The 24,902-nt window shown below is 42.9% G+C and overlaps 1 protein-coding gene across 1 annotated transcript in view; it reads right to left on the reverse strand.

The window, feature by feature from the left end:
* LOC311110747 (glutamate receptor ionotropic, delta-1-like) overlaps positions 1-24,902 on the reverse strand; it is a gene marked incomplete at both ends in the record, with an annotated part of 388,675 nt that overhangs the window by 119,628 nt on the left and 244,145 nt on the right. Inside the window, one exon of the mRNA XM_084153305.1 lies at positions 23,045-23,250. Within this exon, the coding sequence (XP_084009431.1) occupies positions 23,045-23,250 (206 nt within the window). The remainder of the gene's footprint in view (positions 1-23,044; positions 23,251-24,902) is intronic.

Consider the following 24,902-nt stretch of genomic DNA (forward strand, 5'->3'; position numbering starts at 1 on the left):
TTAAGGGGGGGGGGGGCCTGGAACTGGCCTGGAACCCTGAGGCTGATGCTACCTTCAAGAGGCTGAAAGAGAGGTTCACCACAACGCCCCTCCTAAAACACCCAGATCCAGCTCGTCCTTTCATCCTGGAGGGCGTGGGTGGGGTCCAATCCCAGTGGCAAGGTAAGCCAGAGAAAATGTATCCCTGTGCCTTTTTCTTGAAAAAGCTTAACCCTGCAGAGAGGAACTATGGAGTTGGAGACAGGGAGCTGTTGGCGGTGGTCCTCGCTCTGGAGGAATGGAGACACTGGCAGGAGGGCGCAGTCCATCCATTCCGGATTCTCACTGACCACCGGAATTTGGAGTAAATATGGGCAGCGAAACGGATTAACTCTCGTCAAGCCAGGTGGGCCCAATTTCTTACTCGCTTTCAGTTGATTCTGTCCTACCACCCAGGATCCCAGAATGTGAAAGCCGACAGACTCTCCAGGATGCACCATACTGGAGAAAGGAAGGATCTGGGGGGTCCTATCCTGCCTCCGTCTCTCATCGTGGCACCTGTCGTTTGGGATGTGGATGAAGACATCCGCCTGGCGCTTCAGGAGGACCCAGCGCCTGCCAACGCCCCTCCGAGGTGCGTGTATGTAACCACCAGGGTCCGTGACCAACTGTTGATCTGGGCACACACCACCCTTACGGCAGGACACTCCGGTATGACGCACACCCTACATTCTCTCTCACAAAAATACTGGTGGCCCACCTTGGCTACTGATGTCTCCCGCTATATCAACTCCTGTTCCATATGTGCCCAAACGAAGACACCTCGGAAAGCCCCGGCAGGCAAACTAGATCCTCTCCCAGTGCCTCAGCGACCTTGGTCACACCTGTCCATAGACTTTGTCACCAACTTCCCACGTTCTGACGGCTTCACCACAGTCCTGGTGGTCGTAGATCGGTTCTCCAAATCATGCATTTTTTTTGCCACTAACTGGTCTTCCTTCTGCTCTCCAGGTCGCTGAGGTCCTGTTCCAACAGGTCTTCCGGCATTATGGACTTCCGGAGGACATCGTCTCAGACCGTGACCCCGAATTCACCTCCCGAGTGTGGAAGGCTTTCCTGGAGAAGATCGGGACCACGGCCAGGCTCACTTAGGCCTCAGTCGAATGGGCAGGTGGAACGCATGAACCAGGAGCTGGGGAGGTTTCTTCATTGCCACTGTCAGGACCGGCAGCGTGAGTGGGTGAGGTTTCTTCCCTGGGCAGAATATGCCCAGAACTCCCTTGTTCATTCCTCCACGGGGCTCACTCCCTTCCAGTGCGTCCTGGGGTACCAGCCGGCCCTGGCACCTTGGACACCCACTCCTCCCGTTGCTTCCCTCCGACGCTCTGAATCGCCGATCTACTGAGCCACCGGTCTGAGCGCACCACCTCGGCAACACCGGAATGGAAACCCAACGCACCCTAATCACCTCCAGCGCACCTGCACTTCATTATCTCATTACCACCCCTATATAGCCCTGGACTGTTCAGTGTTGTTGTTTGTGTTTGTTAGTGTCTTGTCGTGTACTCGCTCTTTGTTGTTCTCTTGCTCCGTGTTAAGTAAATCTTTACATTGTTGATTCCTGCGTCTGCGTCCTGCCTCTTCGTATCCTCAGTACTCGTCACACATGCTTCTAATTTACATCCCTCTTAAGTGTGATTTTTCTTTCATGTTGATCAATATAAATAATGAACAGACGTGCTGCTCTGGTTTTCATAATATGTTGTAGATATTTGGCAAGATTAATTTGGAGTTCATGATGAGAACATTAAAACACAAGCAGTGTCCCTTTGCATTAAAAGATTTACAACACATCTTACGGATAATTAAGGGAGATCCAACACTGAGTGGATGTATCCTCCTTAAAAATGATTCAAACTGTCAACTGAGGCTCACATATCTTCTGGGACAACAAAATATCCCCTTGTTGATTCTGCTGCAATAGCAAAACCAGCACAAAACCAGCATGGGGACATGCTAGGTTGCGTTGCAATTGAGTCTTCAATTCAATGTCTAACACTTACCTTGCTATTGGAGTGCTACTTTATGTGCCCAAAATGAAGAGTTCCCTTCCTGCGACCTTCAGCGACCTTCATTATCATTCTGGCTAGTCTAATTGCGAATGGGACTCTTTTTGGATAGCTGTGCCGAGACATTTAATTGTGTTTAAAATGCTAGTGCTGAAAACAGTTTTGGAAATGCTTAATTATAGTTGGCCACTTTCATTAACACTGTGGGCAGGGTTGCAGCTGGGTAGTAGTGATGGATCATGGGAAGGGCGGTGGGCGGATTGTGCTTGGAAGCAGATTTTTGGTGCCAGCACTGTGTTCTGTGTTGAGGCAATGAATTGTGCAGTGATAACAAACACAGGTCATGTCCAGCTCTTTCCATCTCACATCAGCGATTCAGGAAGGTCCAAAGGTAAACGGTTACCATCTGTGACTGTGGACACTGGGGAGAGTGGATTCTTGGACACTGGGGAGAGTGGATTCTTGGACACTGGGGAGAGAATGGAGAATAGGGAGAATGGCTGTGAGAATAAAGTGACAATAGATGGAAGAGGCGAGTCACTAGATAAGAGAGTGTACCTGGGCGGTTAGGGTTTATTATAATGAGAATGTTAACACTACGGAAGTTGAAGATAGAGTTAGAGGTGACACTGGGGAGAGGGTAGACGTTAAACAAAGAGAATGATAGGGATATTAATACCACAGACTGATACCACAGTAAATATGAAAAATAGAGTAGACCTTGGACAGAGGGAATAGTTATCTCAGCAGGGATAGACCTTTTGACAGGGATAAAATAGGGTTGGTGGACCCTTGGGCAAGATGATACAGTGCTACTGTAAGGCTATAGTCATGCTCTTAAAGGGATAGTTCGCCCAAATTACAAAATGACATATTGGTGTCCTTACCCTGTGTGCAGTATATGGACAAGGTATGAAAGTAATCCATACATTTGTAGGATTATTTTATGAGAGTTGTTATTTTCTGTTTCACTGTTGGTTAGTAAAAAAGAGTGTGGAATCATATGTATGGAATGGTAATAGTTATTGAGTATTTACCTAGCTAGCAACCACCTTGCTGTTTTGTGATTTGCGGAATGTGAGTTAATTGAAAAAGAGAGAACAGGAACTAGGTCAGTGTGCAGTTGACGATTAAATCTACAACATAGTAATCACTCTCCATCCAGTTTATGTCTATAGAGTCATCCAGCCACCATTGAAATAACCCTTCAGTTTAGTTTCCCTGGCACTAACGTTTTAGCATTTGTGGCACAAATCCCATTCAAATCATGGGACTGATATTAGCATTTTTTTGTGCATTATGTTCAAATCATCTATAACTGCCTTTGTCGAGCTTCACAATCAATTTTAGATACTTTCGGATGATTTTGACATGATGTGCAAAAGTTTTTATATAGCTTGTGGAAACAGTGCCAGGGAAACTAAACCAAAGCATGGATTACTGGCATACCTTGTCCGCAGACTGCTTACAGGGTAAGGAAACCAATGTGTTATTTTGTAATTTGGGTGAACTATCCCTTTAACTGCCACATTGCCTTTCACTGAAGTCTGGAAGGACCAATACTTCTGGTAGAGGAAATAAGAAGAGTGACACATGCACCGAATACAACAGGTATTTTTTTTTACAATTTTTCAACAGGTAACCTTACAGTGAAATACTTATTTTACAAGCCCTTAACAAAACAATGCAGTTTAAGAAAAAAAGTGTTAAGCAAAAAATATTAATAAAAAATAATTAAAGAGCAGCAGTAAAATAAAATAACAGTAGGGAGGCTTTATACAGGGGGTACCCGTACAGAGTCAATGTGCGGGGGCACCGGTAAATCGAGGTAATTGAGGTAATATGTACATGTATACCTCAAAACATAAGTATCATAATTCCTACTACTCTATTTCACACCTGTAACTCACTGACTTTGACAAAACAATAAGGAAGGATATATATATATATATATATATATATATATATATATATATATATATATTATATATATATATATTATTGAGGGAGTGTAAGTGTCAAAAGCTATCTATTGCTTTCCCTTCAGGATAGTTCCCCTGGGTTGTCATGTCAGTGGCTCTGAGTCTCCGCTAGACAAGTCATCACCGCTGTCCGTCTACAAAGCTGCCCATAATAGCATATCAAAGCGATCACTTTTAAATCACAGAACACAACCACTTCACAGTCCTTGGCATCAATACACCATTTACAGCAAGGACATACTTGTTTATTGCAACTTGCACAACATTTCAGCCATGGTTTTAATCATCAGTGGCTTATCAATTTTCCTCTTGACAAGTAAAGATTTTTTTCTAAAGAAGTAGTCATCCATCATCTTGACGAAGTAACAAACAAAAATTATTCTTGAGGGCCCTGAGACATTGAATGTGTTCTCCCTGTGTCAAGGCTCAGGAACTGCCTACAAAGATAATTTCAGTCCATGGTAATCCCAACTTGCATGCACCAACTCTGTATCCTTTGAAGTCATGAGCATCACAACTGTCTACTTGTCTCATGTTATTATTTATCTTATTTATGTTTTACAGTGACTTAATTATGACATCACACAATCTTGAGAATATTCCAATGATGAATAGGATGAATCATCCAAAAACGACATTACCTTGACAAGCCAAGGTGGTTATTTATATTGTATCCCCCCAAAGAAAGCCAGATATTGAAAATGTTACAATTTGTCACGGGGCATTAGGAAACTACAACCCACCATAATGTAATCCACTACTGCCAGTCTGTGCAGTCAAGGACATCGAGATAGGAAACAATGTATTACCTCCATGGTTTGAAACTCCATGCGCTTCTCTAAAGCCCCACGGTGGCTACTGACAATCTGAGAATCTCTCGCTGCCTGCTTTAAGTCTGTTCTTATGTATGATAATAATAAACCATTATGGAAAAGCAACTGGTTGTAGCCTCTTGAATTGTCAGAGTTATTTGACAAAGGTAAGTGTCGTAGAAACTGCAGAATATGCTCTTTCTGATACTATATAGAAATCAAAAGGTTTTACCTGCATGTGACTCTGAAAGACGATTTGATAAAGTGATGTTCCTTTCCCTGCATCTGTCAATAAGATGCGCCCATCTCTTCATGTACAATTTGACAACTGATAATATTGTCACTCATCAGACTATTGTCAATTTATTATTGTCTTTAAGCTAACTCTTATTATGTGTGAAATGAGTTTCTATATAGTTTAGGTGTAGTTTTGATGGGCCGGCGGCGCAGGCTGACGGGCATCATTTGTTACCCCGCTCATCAACTTAAGATAGAGTCATGGATGTTTTGCATTATTCTAAAGGCCTACTGCAACATGTAGCATGTTTTCGTTTCCCTTACAATAATTGTGATTAGAAATATCATAACAACTTATTTTTACAAAGTAAAATGTAAAAGAGAATGGTATCAACCCGCAAGGCACGTGGTCAAATTATTAACATGAGCGCCAACGATGATGAATAAGCATAACACAAACTAATCATTACACTACTGTTGTTCTAAATTAAATCAACCTCTTCACCCTCCTTATCATTCAGTTAGGCCTAATTTAAATTCGATTGTGAAGTAACGTGCACAATTATCGCCCATTGATCCATTTATCGTTCATTTAGTGGCCTGGCATCGTTTGCTTTCCTTCGCTCATCAACTCGGATAGAGTCAAGGATATGTTTTTCATTATTCTAAAGGCCTACTGCAACATGTAGCATGTTTTCATTTCCCTTACAATACATTTGATTAGTAATAGAGTTATAGTAAATAAAACAGTCCCGTAAAACATAAAATAAAATTATATCAACTCGCAAGATGGGCAGTACAATTATTTGCTATAAACATGAACACCAAAGCTGATAAATAGGCATAACACAAACTCATCATTACACTATTGTCTTTCTAAATAAAATCAACCTCTTTACCCTCCTTATCATTCACTTAGGCCTAATTTGAATTATAATGTCAAGTAACGTGTACAGCTATCGCCCATTCATCCATTTGTCATTCATTCAGTGAGGAGAGAGAGACGCAATAGCGCCTGGCTGGGTACCAACGTCCAAGAGCGCATTGTCTTGGCGGGTTAAGTTAGGAATAGGTGTGGAAGAAAACTGGTGAAAAGACTCTAAATACTCTTCTGTTTGTGATTTCAAAATTCTGACAAATTAGCAATCTAAAATACAAACATTTAGGAAAAGTCAAGGAAGGAGCAGGACATACAGTGGGGAAAAAAAGTATTTAGTCAGCCACCAATTGTGCAAGTTCTCCCACTTAAAAAGATGAGAGAGGCCTGTAATTTTCATCATAGGTACACGTCAACTATGACAGACAAAATGAGAAAAAAAATCCAGAAAATCACATTCTAGGATTTTTAATGAATTTATTTGCAAATTATGGTGGAAAATAAGTATTTGGTCAATAACAAACGTTTCTCAATACTTTGTTATATACCCTTTGTTGGCAATGACACAGGTCAAACGTTTTCTGTAAGTCTTCACAAGGTTTTCACACACTGTTGCTGCTATTTTGGCCCATTCCTCCATGCAGATCTCCTCTAGAGCAGTGATGTTTTGGGGCTGTCGCTGGGCAACACAGACTTTCAACTCCCTCCAAAGATTTTCTATGGGGTTGAGATCAGGAGACTGGCTAGGCCACTCCAGGACCTTGAAATGCTTCTTACGAAGCCACTCCTTCGTTGCCCGGGCGGTGTGTTTGGGATCATTGTCATGCTGAAAGACCCAGCCACGTTTCATCTTCAATGCCCTTGCTGATGGAAGGAGGTTTTCACTCAAAATCTCACGATACATGGCCCCATTCATTCTTTCCTTTACACGGATCAGTCGTCCTGGTCCCTTTGCAGAAAAACAGCCCCAAAGCATGATGTTTCCACCCCCATGCTTCACAGTAGGTATGGTGTTCTTTGGATGCAACTCAGCATTATTTGTCTTCCAAACACGACGAGTTGAGTTTTTACCAAAAAGTTATATTTTGGTTTCATCTGACATTCTCCCAATCCTCTTCTGGATCATCCAAATGAACTCTAGCAAACTTCAGACAGGCCTGGACATGTACTGGCTTAAGCAGGGGGACACGTCTTGCACTGCAGGATTTGAGTCCCTGGCGGCGTAGTGTGTTACTGATGGTAGGCTTTGTTACTTTGGTCCCAGCTCTCTGCAGGTCATTCACTAGGTCCCCCTGTGTGGTTCTGGGATTTTTGTTCACCATTCTTGTGATCATTTTGACCCCACGGGGTGAGATCTTGCGTGGAGCCCCAGATCAAGGGAGATTATCAGTGGTCTTGTATGTCTTCCATCTCCTAATAATTGCTCCCACAGTTGATTTCTTCAAACAAAGCTGCTTACCTATTGCAGATTCAGTCTTCCCAGCCTGGTGCAGGTCTACAATTTTGTTTCTGGTGTCCTTTGACAGCTCTTTGGTCTTGGCCATAGTGGAGTTTGGAGTGTGACTGTTTGAGGTTGTGGACAGGTGTCTTTTATACTGATAACAAGTTCAAACAGGTGCCATTAATACAGGTAACGAGTGGAGGACAGAGGAGCCTCTTAAAGAAGAAGTTACAGGTCTGTGAGAGACAGAAATCTTGCCTGTTTGTAGATGACCAAATAATTATTTTCCACCATAATTTGCAAATAAATTCATTAAAAATCCTTCAATGTGATTTTCTGGATTTTTTTTTCTCATTTTGTCTGTCATAGCTGACATGTACCTATGATGAAAATTACAGGCCTCTCTCATCTTTTTAAGTGGGAGAACTTGCACAATTGGTGGCTGACTAAATACTTTTTTGCCCCACTGTAGCTTTTTTTTGGGGGGGGGGGGATTTTCTTCTTTTACAAAATCAAACATCAGTGGCCATTGGCCTATGGAAGTTCTAGTGTTAAAAGGGGTTAGAAGTCCAAAACTCGCCCACTGCACTATTTCATCCCAAAATACACAATCTGAAAACACAATTTGGTTCTGTGGGTAACTGTTTACCAAAGCCATATGCTTTACTTCCATAATGTAGCTGGGGTCTAAGAGCTGCTGTGGCACAAACATGAAAAATGCAACTGTGAATGAAAAAGATCAAGCAACTTAAGATTTTGATTAGAGAACAGTTATGAGACATTGCAATAACATTCAGTGGCATACACTGAGTGTACAAAACATTAAGAACACCTGCTCTTTCCATGACAGACTGATCAGGTGAATTCAGGTGAAAGATGTGATCGCTTATTGATGTCAGTTGTTAAATCCACTTCAAATCAGTGCATATGAAGGGGAAGAGACGTGTTAAAGCCTTTAGACAATTGAGACATTGATTGTGTATGTGTGCCATTCAGAGAGTGAATGGGCAATACAAAATATTTAAGTGCCTTTGAACAGGGTATGGTAGTAGGTGACAGGCGCACCGGTTTGTGTCAAGAACTGCAACGCTGCTGGGTTTTTCATGCTCAACAGTTTCCCATGTGTATCAAGAATGGTCCACCACCCAAAGGACATTCAGCCAACTTTACACAACTGTGGGAAGCATTGGAGTCAACATGCGCCAGCATCCCTGTGGAACACTTTCGACACCTTGTAGTCCATGCCCCGGCAAATTGAGACTCAATATTAGGAAGGTGTTCTTAATGTTTTGTAATTATATGATTTTGCAGTTTGGAGTGGGAGTGGGAATTAATTCAGCATCTTATGGCCAATCCTGTGGTTGCGAAATGGGAGAGAACATTATTTTTGATGAATCTATAGCAAGGTGGTGGGAAATCTCAGTGAAACGCTAATGATGATAAAGGCATCCATATTAAACATCAATCATGTTTCATAACTTTTTCCAGACTAAAAAACAGCTTTGTGCATGTAGGGTTATTCAGAAGCCAGCTCCTTCTCAAATGGTCCTGTTTTGTTTTCCCTCTTCCTGTCCTAAAACATTGTCACAGGGCTATAATTCAGGTGCCCTGCAGTCTCCCTTGATGGCTAATGACCCCTTTGTGCAGTACCTTCGCAAGCTTCACCCTTGCTCTCTCCTCTCCTTTCTTTTCACTGGCACAGGCATACAGTAGCTCTCTCTTCAAGTGTTACACCGCTGGACAAATGCCTCCTCATAGCTCAAGTCTCAGTTCCATCCATCACAAGCCTGAAGAGCTGCTGGCTCACTGACTGACATCCTTCAGTCTGTCTCCCCTGTAACAAAGAAACAATGTTCTGGAGAGGCAGGGCAAGGGAGAGGAGAGAAATGCTAGCTTTATGTTAGAACGTATTGCACGTAAAGTGTGAATGCGCTGCTCTGAGCCTCATAGTCAGTAAAAAGCCTTGTGCGATTCATATAAAACTCCATCAAGGAGGGGAAAGTGACCAGGTGAGAAGAATGAATTGAAGAATTAGGTGATAATAGTTGCCACATCATAGTTGCCACATATAACTTGCCAGGGTCTGCCGCCCAGTGGTTGGATTACATTGCCAGCTATTACAATGCCTGCTATGAGGGGGGACTGCACCAATGGGATTTCAGGATTTCAGGTCACAGCACAAAGTAGATTTACCATCTTGGGGCGGTGAAATGAGCGCTCTGACCTTCGTGGCTCTGTTCAAAACAGTGGCAGAATGTGCAGCTGCAGGTGATTGTTGTTCAAATGCACAGATCACTTTATATATCTTCCCAAAGAAACTACAGATAGTTTTAAAACCTGGCATAATATTTATGCCATGCTGCTTTGTTGACAATACGACAACCCAACCTAGCCAATCAACGGCCGCCACTGCATCTAAGCAGACTTTTCATGACCTCTACTTCTGGTACTTCCGAGCAGAGCAAGTTGAGGTATTTGTGATAGTCAGTTATGAGTTAGTGCCATCAATACCGACGAAGGACAATAGTATAATAGGGATAACATGTCTTAGTAAGCCAATCCAGGTGTAGCATGCCATTCTGAGTCACAAGCAGGTGATGTGGAAGAAAGTTAGAGCATGATTTATCACATCCAACTCACATGTGCTAAAGGGGACTAAAGCAGTAGTCATCCCTACATGTTGGTTCCCCCTATGATACATACAAATCCTACACATTGGTGCCCCCTATGAGGAATGCTACTGATTTAGTTCCCTTGTATGCACACTCAGTAAACTTCCCAACTACTTTATATTTGAGGTTGAAGAAACCTTAACAGATGTTCCTGCACCAATGACCAATAAGGCTTATAAGGGCAATTCATAATCCAATTCAAAAGTTGCCTTCAAGCTACAGATATGTGATGCTGCGGTCAAACAGGCTTCCAAAACAACCACAAAAGGGAATCCAAAGCTCCGATAGCATAAAAGCAAACAAACATTTATTTTCCAAGCAAATGCTCCACTTTTCCTAACAAAGGTAATTCCATAGGTTATAGTCCATCAATGATCAAAGCAAAAGGAATCGGATCCAAACAAAAAAACTAAAAGGCACAGTACCAGCTTTCTTTAGTTCAGAGAAGTAGCGGTCAAAATCTGTATGGTACGGTCATACCTGAGCCATAACGCCAAACCACTAAATAGGTATAGGGAAAGGGGCACATGGGGGAAAAGGTGTATGCCCAGGTGAGGCTCCATATTGCTTTCTAATACCCATAATAAAAATAATAGAAAATAGAAAATTATTTCATAAACCATCCTCCATAATGAAATATTAATACTGTATTTATTTTCAATAAGTCAATATTTTATGATTATATAATTAGGGAAAACAAACATTTATCATGAGACTGAAAGTAAGGGAATTTGGCTCCTACAAGGCTGATATTTCAAGTATGTCATTCCCCATAGAGGGGTTGCAGTTGTGTCACAAATCACCTAGCAACCACACCAGGCGCCATGTTGGAAGACCAGAATCAATCTGGTGGAGGTCCTCCAATAGTCACATGTGTTTTGCTACTACCGGACACATCGGGAAGATTGTCCATTACTCTATTATTTCGTTTTCATAAGGACCCAGAAAACAGAGTCAGTGGGAGAACTTATTCAAGTAAGTCAATGTATTTTGAAAATGATTTAAAAAACGGTGTAATATTATTTAGCTAGCTTGCTACAGGAACTTTAGTGTGCAGGCTAACTCAAATGAGCTGCTAACATAATGCTAGCTAGCTAACTTTACATACTCTATAGCTAGCTAAATGAATTAAATATCACCAGCTAGCTAACTTTATATCAGACAGTTAGCTATCATGATGTATTTATCATTGTAAATTAAAAACACAAACTCGAAATGCATTTGTAGCTAGGTAGCTAGCTAAAAGCCATGGAATAGGGTGAATGGATTAAAGTTAGCAGCTCCAGCTGTCAGAGAAGGGAGAGAGTAGGATACTCTGGGTAGGGCAGGTACCTTTGTGGGAGGACATTATGAAAAGATTCTCCAAGTTCCAGTCCCTAGCGAGAAAAACTTAGGACAAAGAGATATTGCAACATCATATTCAGTGCTGTCTAATTTGAGTAAAATGAAGCCTGTTTCTTTGCAATATTTTATGTCCTCAGATACAGAGAGCTGTAAAACCCTGTCTGCATATGAAGAGGTCCCAATGAATGCGCCAAGAGAATAAAAGGTGCTGCATGGTCAATCCGACATCTGCATTGGCCGTGCAGCATTTACGGCGATACCGCCTCTGCAGAAGTTGTAGACAGGGCTTTCAAACTTCTTGTGCTTCACGGAGCAAAGCTGTTGAGCAGAGCTATTGTGAAGGAAGTTGCCAAGGAAGTGAGTTTGTGTTTATACAGGACCTCCCACCCGCCCCCACCTACCGTCAACCAATTATGTAAATGTGGAGCTATACGGAGCCCTCCGCAGTGTTACAAAATTTGGGAGGCGCATGGCGAAGCGGTACAGAGCCACATTTGGAGGCTCCTCAATTGCGTCGCACTCTCCGTACGGAGCCTCTGACCTCATTTTTGGATGAATCATAAATTGGCTTTAACCCATAAGAGTCTACGCCCTGTCTAAGCCCATACAAAATCACTGAATAACAGATTCACTACATGAAACAACAAAATGAAAAGGAAGTTTGTTCTGAAGTGTCTGTCCTATATCTGAGAGATATTAGAAAGATCAGGAAACATTTTTTATTTGTATTTTTTTACTTGTATTTAACCCCTTATTTTTGGCTTGTGAACTGGAGTTGGGAACCACTGGCCTACAGTATGATAGCATTAGCCTTATGGGTATTTGCAATGCACGCCTTGACATTGTGCATCTGAAGTAGAGAATAGCTTAACTCACACATTGTTTACATATTGCTATATGTTCTTAATTTAAAAACGACACCAGTAGACAATGTGTATGAGGCTAATCATTATACTAGATTTTGTACATGCCTTGTGCTGACATGAAATTGCTTGTGCAAATCCAACCCTTGTATTCTAGGTAGTGAAATATCTGGAAGTAAGAGATGATGGGATCGTTAGCTTAAAACATAAACACAACTACTACTACCAAGTTCAATGCCAGATACTTTTCCCCCCAGAATGTCTGAGTGGCACTTGGAGGTGCCACTGTGATAATGAAGATGGTTTGCCTAAGACTACCACAACAATTACATTGTCTACGCTAAATGTGTTTAAATTGTAAAAGAAATAAAGAATAGTTAGGCTATAAGAAATGTATTTTATTCAAAGGGGCAAAGCAGAGAATACTTTTAATTTCACCCATACAACAATATAGCCTATTATTAAAGTACATTATGTTTACAATATCATAAACAAGTAATTTACATGTTCCAAATTAAATGTTATATATTCATACATGTGTTCAGGTCATGACAGGCAAAAAGGTTTCTTCGCTTTTCGGACAGTTCTTGAGTTTTCTCCTTTGTGTTTCATGATTGCAGGTAATCTGTAAAAAAACATTTTTTTCCCCCATTGTCTTTCCTGCCTTGTTAGAGCAGTCAGATACTGCACAGAAATTGACCAACTAGTGAATCAACTAGTTTTAAGCACTGTTATCATGCAGCTTGGGGTAGCCACAGCTGTTGTTGTCGGAAGAAATGATGCGGTGGTCTTCCAACATGGCCACCAGGAGGCGTCTTACGTCAGCTGGCAACCCTCTTTAGAGTGGAATCACCATGACAACATTGCCATTTCAAATCACATGTATCCTGTTGCCATGGTTATGGTGTTGTTCATCCAATAGCATAACTATACGGTAACAGTATATTTTCATATTAGCTACTGGTTAAGTCAGTCATGTAAATTATCCTCATGTGGTGATGAAGCTGAAAGTGTTCATGATTGGTCCTGTGTAGCTCAGTTGGTAGAGCATGGCACTTGCAATGCCAGGGTTGTGGGTTCGATTCCCACGGGGGGGCCAGTATGAAAAATAGCAATTTCTCAAGCAAGAATTTTGCTAGGACTGTCTGAGTGGGGAGGGGAAAACTGAAAGCTAGCTGTTATTGGCCGAGAGGTTTGGGACTCTCTTTCTCATTGGTCTATTAACTAATTTAACGGCTGGTGATGTCACCAGGCAGGCCAAAACTCCGTACCACCAAAACTGGTTGAAATCTCAGACGTTCTTTTCAAACAGCTCTTACACTAAAAGGGCATTATCATCATTTTCACAATTTCACAAAATATGTTATATTTTTGATTCATCAAAGTATCCACCCTTTGCCTTGATGACAGCTTTGCACACTCTTGGCATTCTCTCAACCAGCTTCATGAGGTAGTCACCTGGAATGCATTTCAAATTAACAAGTGTGCTTTGTTAAAATTTTATTTGTGGAATTTCTTTCCTTCTTAATGTGTTTGTGCCAATCAGTTGTGTTGTGAAAACTTAGGTGTGGTATACAGAAGATAGCCCTATTTGGTAAAAGACCAAGTCCATATTATGGCAAGAACAGCTCAAATAAGCAAAGAGAAATAGCAGTCCATCATTATTTTAAGACATGAAGGCCAGTCAATCCGGAACGTTTCAAGAACTTTGAAAGTTTCTTAAAGTGCAGTAGCAAAAACCATCAAGCGCTATGATGAAACTGGCTCTCATGAGGACCGCCACAGGAAAGGAAGACGCAGAGTTACCTCTGCTGCAGAGGATACGTTCATTAGAGTTACCAGCCTCAGAAATTGCAGCCCAAATAAATGCTTCACAGAGTTCAAGTAACAGACACATCTCAACATCAACTGTTCAGAGGAGACTGCGTGAATCAGGCCTTCATGGTCAAATTGCTGCAAAGAAAGCACTACTAAAGGACACCAATAAGAAGAAGTGACTTGCTTGGGCCAAGAAACACGAGCAATGGACATTAGACCGGTGAAAATCTGTCCTTTGGTCTGATGAGCCCAAATTTGAGATTTATGGTTCCAACCGCTGTGTCTTTGTGAGACGCAGAGTAGGTGAACGGATGATCTCCGCATGTGTGGTTCCCACCGTGAAGCATGGAGGAAGAGGTGTGATGGTGTGGGGGTGCATTACTGGTGACACTGTCTGTGATTTATTTAGAATTCAAGGCACACTTAACCAGCATGGCTACCACAGCATTCTTCAGCGATACGCCATCCCATCTGGTTTGTGCTTAGTGGGACAATCATTTGTTTTTCAACAGGACAATGACCCAACACACCTCCAGGCTGTGTAAGGGCTATTTTACCAAGAAGGAGAGTGATGGAGTGCTGCATCAGATGACCTGGCCTCCACAATCACCCGACCTCAACCCAATTGAGATGGTTTGGGATGAGTTGGACTGCAGAGTGAAGGAAAAGCAGCCAACAAGTGCTCAGCATACAGTGGCTTGCGAAAGTATTCACCCCCTTGGTATTTTTCGTATTTTGTTGCCTTACAACCTGGAATTAAAATTGATTTTTGGGGGGTTTGTATCATTTGATTTACACAACATACCTACCACTTTGAAGATGCAAAATATTTTTTGGGGTGTGAAACAAACAAGAAATGAGACAAAAAAAACAGAACTTGAGCGTGCATAACTATTCACCCCCTCCAAAGTCAATACTTTGTAGAGCCACCTTTTGCAGCAATTACAGCTGCAAGTCTCTTGGGGTATGTCTCTGTAAGCTTGGCACATCTAGCTACTGGGATATTTGCCCAGCTCCTTCAAGTTGGATGGGTTCCGCTGGTGTACAGCAATCTTTACGTCATACCACAGATTCTCAATTGGATTGAGGCCATTCCAAGATATTTAAATGTTTCCCCTTAAACCGCTCGAGTGTTGCTTTAGCAGTATGCTTAGGGTCATTGTCCTGCTGGAAGGTGAACCTCCGTCCCAGTCTCAAATCTCTGGAAGACTGAAACAGGTTTCCCTCAAGAATTTCCATGTATTTAGCGCCATCCATCATTCCTTCAATTCTGACCAGTTTCCAGTCCCTGTCGATGAAAAACATCCCCACAGCATGATGCTACCACCACCATGCTTCACTGTGGGGATGGTGTTCTCGGGGTGATGAGAGGTGTTGGGTTTGCGCCAGACAAAGCGTTTTCCTTGATGGCTAAAAAGCTCAATTTGAGTCTCATCTGACCAGAGTACCTTCTTCCATATGTTTGGGGAGTCTCCCACATGCCTTTTGGCCAACACCAAACGTGTTTGCTTATTTTTTTCTTTAAGCAATGGCTTTTTTCTGGCCACTCTTCCGTAAAGCCCAGCTCTGTGGAGTGTACGGCTTAAAGTGGTCCTATGGACAGATACTCCAATCTCCGCTGTGGAGCTTTGCAGCTCCTTCAAGGTTATCTTTGGTCTCTTTGTTGCCTCTCTGATTAATGCCCTCCTTGCCTTGTCCGTGAGTTTTTGTGGGTGGCCCTCTCTTGGCAGGTTTGTTGTGGTGCCATATTCTTTCAAATTCTTATTAATGGATTTAATGGTGCTCCGTGGGATGTTCAAAGTTTCTGATATTTTTTTATAACCCAACACTGATCTATACTTCTCCACAACTTTGTCCCTGAACTGTTTGGAGAGCTCCTTTGTCATCATGGTGCTGCTTGCTTGGTAGTGCCCCTTGCTTAGTGGTGTTGCAGACTGGGACCTTTCATAACATGTGTATATATACTAAGATCATGTGACACTTAGTTTGCACACAGGTGGACTTTATTTAACTAATGTGACTTCTGAAGGAAATTGGTTGCACCAGATCTTTTTTAGGGGCTTCATAGGAAAGTCGGAAGTTTACATACACCTTAGCCAAATACATTGAAACTCAGATTTTCACAATTCCTGACATTTAATCCTAGTAAATATTCCCTGTCTTAGGTTAGTTAGGATCACCACTTTATTTTAAGAATGTGAAATGTCAGAATAATAGTAGAGAGAATTATTTATTTCAGCTTTTATTTCTTTCATCACATTCCCAGTGGGTCAGAAGTTTACATACACTCAATTAGTATTTGGTAGCATTGGCTTTAAATTGTTTAACTTGGGTCAAACGTTTTGGGTAGCCTTCCACAAGCTTCCCACAATAAGTTGGGTGAATTTTGGCCCATTCTTCCTGACAGAGCTGGTGTAACTGAGCCAGGTTTGTAGGCCTCCTTGCTCGCACACACTTTTTCAGTTCTGCCCACAAATGTTCTATAGGATTGAGGTCAGGGCCTATCAGAAGCTTCTATAGCCATGACATCATTTTCTGGAATTTTCCAAGCTGTTTAAAGGCACAGTCAACTTAGTGTATGTAAACTTCTGACCCACTGGAATTGTGATACAGTGAATTATAAGTGAAATAATCTGTCTGTAAACAATTGTTGGAAAAATGACTTGTGTCATGCACAAAGTAGATGTCCTAACCGACTTGCGAAAACTGTAGTTTGTTAATAAGAAATGTGTGGAGTGGTTGAAAAACAAGTTTTAATGACTCCAACCTAAGTGTATGTACATTTCCGACTTCAACTGTATTTTTTGAAACAAGTAATTTTTTTCATTTCACTTCACCAATTTGGACTATTTTGTGTATGTCTGTTACATGAAATCCAAATAAAAATCCATTTAAATTACAGGTTGTAATGCAACAAAATAGGAAAAACGCCAAGGGGGATGAATACTTTTGCAAGGCACTGTATGTGGGAACTCCTTCAAGACTGTTGGAAAAGCATTCCAGGTGAAGCTGGTTGAGAGAATGCCAAGAGTGTGCAAAGCTGTCATCAAGGCAAAGGGTGGCTACTTTGAAGAATCAAAAATATATTTTGATTTGTTTAACAGTTTTTTGGTTACTACATTATTCCATATGTGTTATTTCATAGTTTTAATGTCTTCACTATTATTCTACAATGTAGAAAATAGTAAAAATAAAGAAAAACCCTTGAATGAGTAGGTGTGTCCAAACCTTTGACTGGTACTGTATATCAAACACAGGAAATCTTTTTTTTGACTGCACTGGGCCATTAATGATTCTCTATTGCGTTAAAATATTTGTTCCCTTGCTGGTTTATACATTATCATACTATAATTTGGCCTCTGGAGTGCTAGGTAAATGAAGGATGTGTGTTATTAATCTATGAGAGTGATTGAGGTTGTGGGAAGAACAGAAAGGGGGCTTACTCCTTATTTGTTAAGAGTAAGGAGTAGGAAATATAAAATATGCACTTGAGCATGTTGTCATGCACATATCCACCAAGACTTTGAGTTGTGGATCATGTCTGATGGCAGGAAGCAGCTCACCTGTCAAAACAGTCATGAGCTACGAGACTGCTATTTTATTTAATGATCCCCAAAAGACTTGAATTATTTGTAAAGAAGATCAAATCGCGCACAATCTCCCTACACGTAGTGGTGAGAAAAACAGATGTGTGTATGCTATAGAATTCACAAGGGGGAGATCAAAGGAGAGTGTCAAAGTGTTACAGGAGTGGGTTGCAGTTCCGGAGAGACCCACTAGGTGTCATCTTGTCCAAGATGGCGTAGCAGTGCGGTCGTGTTTTTTTTCTGTGTCCTTGTGTAAATAGCCAGTTTCTTGTTTTTTTGTATATTTTGTATATATTTCAAAAATTTTACTTTTCATTCTTTAACTAAATATACTTTCCTGCAACCCGCCTCACCCAACGTGGAAAGGATTCTACTATTTCTTATAACTTTTATCAAGAACCTTAAGGTGAAACTAGGCTAGCTGCAACCGAATTGGCTACTTGCTATTAGCCACCGTTAGCGTCGTCACCATTGTCCGTGGCCTGCACTATCCACCAGCCAGCTCTAGCTCTAGCCTGGACAATTTGTCGGCCAGTCTGCACAGTGTGCTATCGACCCAGAGCATTTCGGATTTTCTGCCGGAATCACTGGACCCTAGCGCAGGATCATCGCAACCAGCTAGCTGCAACCTGTTGTTGGCTAATTACCATTGCCCCTTAGCAGCACCAGTTAGCCTCGAGCTAGCCTCGAGCCAGGCCCATCTCCCGGCTATCTACCTCTCTGTCAACCAGAAGGGACCTCCTAGTGTTGACACTGAGCCCCGCCGATCCAACACGACTGGTTTGCCGACGAAATCGTCTGATGTGGTTTCAACAGGCTTCCCGATACGACGTCGACCACGAAGATCCATCTGCTAGCCCCGGCCTGCTAGCACACGCAAACTACAACTGTGCTTCCTGCTAGCCTGTGCTGTAGCACCAATTTCGAACTGCTCTCGGACTCACATATTGCTGTTCACTGGACCTTATGATCACTCAGCTGCACAGCTGATGTCTGCTGGACTGTTCCTTTACACGGTACCCTGTCCTGTTTATTCTGTTTAGCCTCAGCCCAAACTTTATCGCCATTACCAGTTGTTGTCTTAGCTCTCTCTAATAACACCTGTGATTGCTTTATGCCTCTCTCCCATGTCAATATGCCTAGCCTATTGCTGTTCCAGCTAGTTCTTATTATACAATTTCACTGTAGAACCCCAAGTCCCTCTCAAACTGCCTCAAATAGTTCCTTTGTTCCACCCCCCATACACGCCGAGACCGGCTCAATCGGTGCCTCCAGTGATGCTATCTCTTTCATTGTTACCCAACGCTTAGGTTTACCTCAACTGTACTCATATCCTTCCATATCCTTTTCTGTACATAATGCCCTGAATCTTTTCTACAACGCCCGGAAATCTGCCCCCTTTATTCTCTGTACCCAACGCACTAGAAGACCAGTTCTTAAAGCCTTTAGCCGTATCCTTATTCTACTCCTCCTCTGTTCCTCTGGTGATGTAGAGGCTAACCCAGGCCCTGCAGCCCCCAGTATCACTCCTACTCCACAGGAGCTATAATTTGTTGACTTCTGTAACCATAAAATCCTTGGTTTTCTGCATGTTCTGCATGGTCCTCTGTAGCTCAGCTGGTAGAGCACGGCGCTTGTAACGCCAAGGTAGTGGGTTCGATCCCCGGGACCACCCATACACCAAAAAAAAATTATGCACGCATGACTGTAAGTCGCTTTGGATAAAAGCGTCTGCTAAATGGCATATTATTATTATTATTTATCAGAAGTCTACTTACTAAGTTTGAGTTATTCACTGCGTTAGCACACTCCGCCAACCCTGATGTTCTAGCAGTGTCTGAATCCTGGCTTAGGAAGGCCACCAAAAATTCTGAAATTTCCATCCCCAACTATAACATTTTCCGTCTAGATAGAACTGCCAAAGGGGTTCTATCTGTGCCCAAACAGTTTGAGCTTCTACTTTTTTTTTTCCACCTTTCCAGAAATAAGTCTCTCACTGTTGCCGCTTGCTACAGACCCCCCTCAGCCCCCAGCTGTGCCCTGGACACCATATGTGAATTGATTGCCCCCCATTTATCCTCAGAGTTCGTACTGCTTGGTGACCTAAATTGGGATCTGATTAACACCCCGGCCATCCTACAATCCAAACTAGATGCCCTCAATATCACACAAATTATCAACGAACCTACCAGGTACAACCCTAAATCCGTAAACATGGGTACCCTCATAGATATCATCCTGACTAACTTACCCTCTAAATACACCTCCGCTGTCTTCAACCAGGATCTCAGCGATCACTGCCTTATTGCCTGCGTCCGTAACGGGTCCGCGGTCAAACGACCACCCCTCATCACTGTCAAACGCTCCCTAAAACACTTTAGCGAGCAGGCCTTCCTAATTGACCTGGCCCAGGTATCCTGGATGGATATAGATCTCATTCCGTCAGTAGAGGATGCCTGGTTGTTCTTTAAAAGTAATTTCCTCTCAATCTTAAATAAACATGCCCCATTCAAAAAATACAGAACTAAGAACAGATATAGCCCCTGGTTCTCCTCAAACTTGACTTCCCTTGACCAGCACAAAAACATCCTGTGGCGTACTGCATTAGCATCAAATTTCAACAAGCATTTTGCTACGGCTGGCCATGCTTTCCACCTGGCTACCACTACCCCGGCCACCAGCTCTGCACCCTCCGCTGCAACTTGCCCATGCCCCTCCCGCTTCTCCTTCACACAAATTCAGACAGCTGATGTTCTGAAAGAGCTGCAAAATCTGGACCCCTACAAATCATATGGGCTAGACAATCTGGACCCTTTCTTTCTAAAACTAGCCTCCGAAATTGTCGCAATCCCTATTAGTAGCCTGTTCAACCTCTCTTTCGTATTGTCTGAAATCCCTAGAGATTGGAAAGCTGCCGTGACACTCTAGATCCAAACTGTTACAGACCTATATCCATCCTGCCCTGCCTTCCGAAAGTATTTGAAAGCCAAGTTAACAAACAGATCACCGACCATTTCGAATCCCACCGTACCTTCTCCGCTATGCAATCCGGTTTCCGAGCTGGTCATGGGTGCACTTCAGCCACGCTCAAGGTCCTAAACGATATTATAACCGTGATCGATAATAGACAGTACTGTGCAGCTGTCTTCATCGACCTGGCCAAGGCTTTCGACTCTGTCAACCACCGCATTCTTATTGGCAGACTAAATAGCCTTGGTTTCTCAAATGACTGCCTCGCCTGGTTCACCAACTACTTCTCAGATAGAGTTCAATGTGTCAAATCGGAGGGCCTGTTGTCTGGACCTATGGCAGTCTCTATGGGGGTGCCACAGGGTTCAATTCTTGGGCTGACTCTTTTCTCCGTGTATATCAATGATGTCGCTCTTGCTGCTGGTGACTCTCAGATCCACCTCTACGCAGACGACACCATTTTGTATACATCTGGCCCTTCATTGGACACTGTGTTAACAAACCTCCAAACGAGCTTCAATGCCATACAACACTCCTTCAGTAGCCTCCAACTGCTCTTAAACACTAGTAAAACTAAATGCATGCTCTTCAATCGAACACTTCTGGCACCCGCCCACCCGACTAGAATCACTACTCTCGACGGGTCTGACCTAGAGTATGTGGACAACTACAAATACCTAGGGGGTCTGGTTAGACTGTAAACTCTCCTTCCAGACTCACATTAAGAATCTCCAATCCAAAGTTAAATCTAGAATTGGCTTCCTATTTCGCAACAAAGCCTCCTTCACTCATGCTGCCAAACATGCCCTCGTAAAACTGACTATCCTACCGATCCTTGACTTCGGCGATGTCATTTACAAAATAGCCTCCAACACTCTACTCAGCAAATTGGATGTAGTCTATCACAGTGCCATCCGTTTTGTCTCCAAATCCCCATACACTACACACCACTGTGACCTGTACGCTCTTGTTGGCTGGTCCTCACTACATATTCGTCACCAAACCCACTGGCTCCAGGCCATCTATAAATCACTGCTAGGCAAATCCCCATCTTATTCTAGCTCATTGGTCACCATAGCAACACCCACCCGTAGTATGCGCTCCAGCAGGTATATCTCACTGGTCATCCCCAAAGCCAACACCTCCTTTGGCCGCCATTCCTTCCAGTTCTCTGCTGCCAATGACTGGAACGAATTGCAAAAATCTCTGAAGCTGGAGACTCTTATCTCCCTCACTAACTTTAAGCATCAGTTGTCAGAGCACCTTACCGATCACTGCACCTGTACACAGCCCATCTGAAATTAGCCCACCCAACTACCTCATCCCTATATTGTTATTTATTTTTGCTCATTTGCACCCCAGTATCTCTATTTGCACATCATCTCTTGCACATCTATCATTCCAGTGTTAATACTAATTGTAATTATTTTGCACTATAGCCTATTTATTGCCTTACCTCCATAACTTGCTACATTTGCACACACTGTATATATATATATTCTGTTGTATTTTTGACTTTATGTTTTGTTTTACCCCATATGTAACTCTGTGTTGTTGTTTTTATCGCACTGCTTTGCTTTATCTTGGCCAGGTCGCAGTTGTAAATGAGAACTTGTTCTCAACTGGCTTACCTGGTTAAATAAAGGTGAAATAAATAAAATAAAATAAAATCCTCCAACAACCATAGGCACCCCCTCACTCACAGTCGGGACTAATCATCTGCCTATTGGTGTCACCTGTGGCTATCAGATTCACCTGTATATTTATGCCCTCACTTCCCTGTGTTCCCTTGCTCAGTTTTCTCTGCTAGTTCCTTGATGTCAAGCAGTATTTATCAGTGTCGGATCACATGACAGAGTTACAGGTACTCGAGAAGTGTTCTCCCTGTGTCATTGTGTTTTTCCAGTCAGAGTTAGTATTTCGTATTGTTTGTTGTCAGCCTGTTTTTTGGAGACCTATGTGCTCCTCATTTGTTTTTTTGTATAGTCCGTTGTTTTGAATCCTGGCTTTTGGACCACCAGTAAAGATCCTTGTTTCACCATCCTTGCCTACTGCCTACTGTCCTGCACCGCACCTGGGTCACACCTCACACCAACCCTTACATTAAAGCCATGGTGTATTCACTATCTGTGTTGTCATTTATTCATATAAGGTGCGTATGCTTAATTTTCAGGATGATAACCAGTTGAAATTCTTTCTGGGATATGTAGGGCATTCACCTGTTTCACTGTCCAGTTAGCCAGTGATCCAGTACATCTCATTTCATCTCCACACTTCAACTCCCTCTGGTGGGTCATTTGAGATTGCCCCCAATCGAAATAACATCACCATTTGACCTTTCAGTTAATCCCAAATAGAACAAAAGGTACCATGCTGGTGACCACACCCCTCACCTGATTGATGAACACCTGTGCTCCTCGGGGGCTCATAAGCAGCACGGCCCGCCGCAGCATGTCCCGGTAGCGGTTGAGCTCCTCGGTCCTCATGGTGCTGAAGAGGTTGGTGAACACCCTGCTCACGTTGCGGTCCACCCTCTGCAGAGACACGTCCAGACCCTGCCGAGACGCCTGATCCAGGAATGTCTGCAGTCCACGGATGTCTGAAAGAGAAGCAGAGACAAACAGTTGAAAGTGCAGCCAGAAAACACAGGAACATCAGAGGCTGGTGCAACTGTAACTAAGTTGAACGGATTATTTTATTACATTTTTTGTTCACAACATTGACGATTAGGTCCAAAAGGCCTTCCAGGAAAAGTGAGAGCCGTGCCTCCCTTCTCTAATGGACATTGGACAGGTTTGTCAGTTAATTCTCTGCTCTGGCAGGTGGGAGGCTATTTCAATGGCAGTAAATGTGAAAAGCTTTCAGCGATCAGCATCAAACAGCTCTACTTCATTTTGTTACAAACCAACAAATAAAATATGTTTCAACAGGTGTTTGAATTTCTGTTGTACACCTATACTATGATGTTTCAATACACAGTTTTTCTCTGTTTCTAGGTTACAGCCAGTGAAGTTAGTGGCGGGTGTGCATCCCCCAGAGAAATGTGGAGGGAAGCCTCTCCAGAGATGTTGTGCAGAACAGGCGAATCAATGGAGGAGGGAAATCGGGCTCTCCACCGAGAATTACCAAGCCTACCGCTGTAGCTGCAGCCATGCCAAATGTCAAACTGGATTTTTAAAGAGAGCTGAACCATGCCATTTGCAGAGTGTCTCACTCTGCACAGTGGGAATATTGGCAATCTTCTCTGTGTTTTTTCCCATTCTTCTCTCGTTGCACCTCTAGAGGATGAATTAGTCATTCAGGACCCTCATCAGTGTTCAGAGCAGACAGTCCAGAGAGGCGGAGTCTCCACACGCACCCATGTACGATCACACACATGCACACACCACACACACACAGATGCATTGTATATCAGGCAGCATACAGCTGCATGCACAAATTCGCTAGAGAGGATAGAGAACTGACAGTGCTAACATACACTCACCGGCCAGTCTATTAGGTACACCACCCTGTTCAAGAAAATGGATCGCTCCTACAGACAGTGACCGTGGATTGCTATATAAAGCAGGCAGACAGGCATCGAGACATTCAGTTACTGTTCAATTGAATGTTAGAACGTGCAAAACGAGTGACCTAAGCAACTTTGAGCGTGGTATGAACGTCAGTGCCAGGCGCGACAGATCCAGTACCTCAGAAACAGCCGTCCTACTGGGCTTTTCACGCACGACAGTGTCTAGGGTTTACCGAGAATGGTGCGACAAACATAAAACATCCAGTCAGCGGCAGTCCTGTGGGAGAAAACTCGCTCGTTGATGAGAGAGGTCGAAGGAGAATGGCAAGAATCGTGCAAGCTAACAGGCGGGCCACAAACAGACAAATAATGACGCAGTACTACAGCGGTGTGCATAAAGGCATCTCAGAACGCACAACTCATTGATCCTTGTCATGGGTGGGCTATTGCAGCAGACGACCACACTGGGTTCCACTCCTATCAGCTAAAAACAAGAAGAAGCGTCTCCAACATTTCCTGTTGCATCATGCTGATGGCAGAGTCAGGATTTGGCAGAAGCAGCATTAGTCCATGGACCCATCCTGCCTGGTACAGCCTGGTGTCAGTGGTGTACTGGTGTGGGGAATGTTTTCCTGGCACATATTAGGTCCCATGATACCAAATGAGCAAAGTTGCCATGCCCCGAAGAATTCAGTCTGTTCTGGAGGCAAAGGAGAGTTCGACCCCGTACTAGATGGGTG

The sequence above is a fragment of the Coregonus lavaretus genome (genome assembly GCF_964263955.1).
Source record: "Coregonus lavaretus genome assembly, chromosome: 36".
NCBI classification, from domain to species: Eukaryota; Metazoa; Chordata; class Actinopteri; order Salmoniformes; family Salmonidae; genus Coregonus; species Coregonus lavaretus.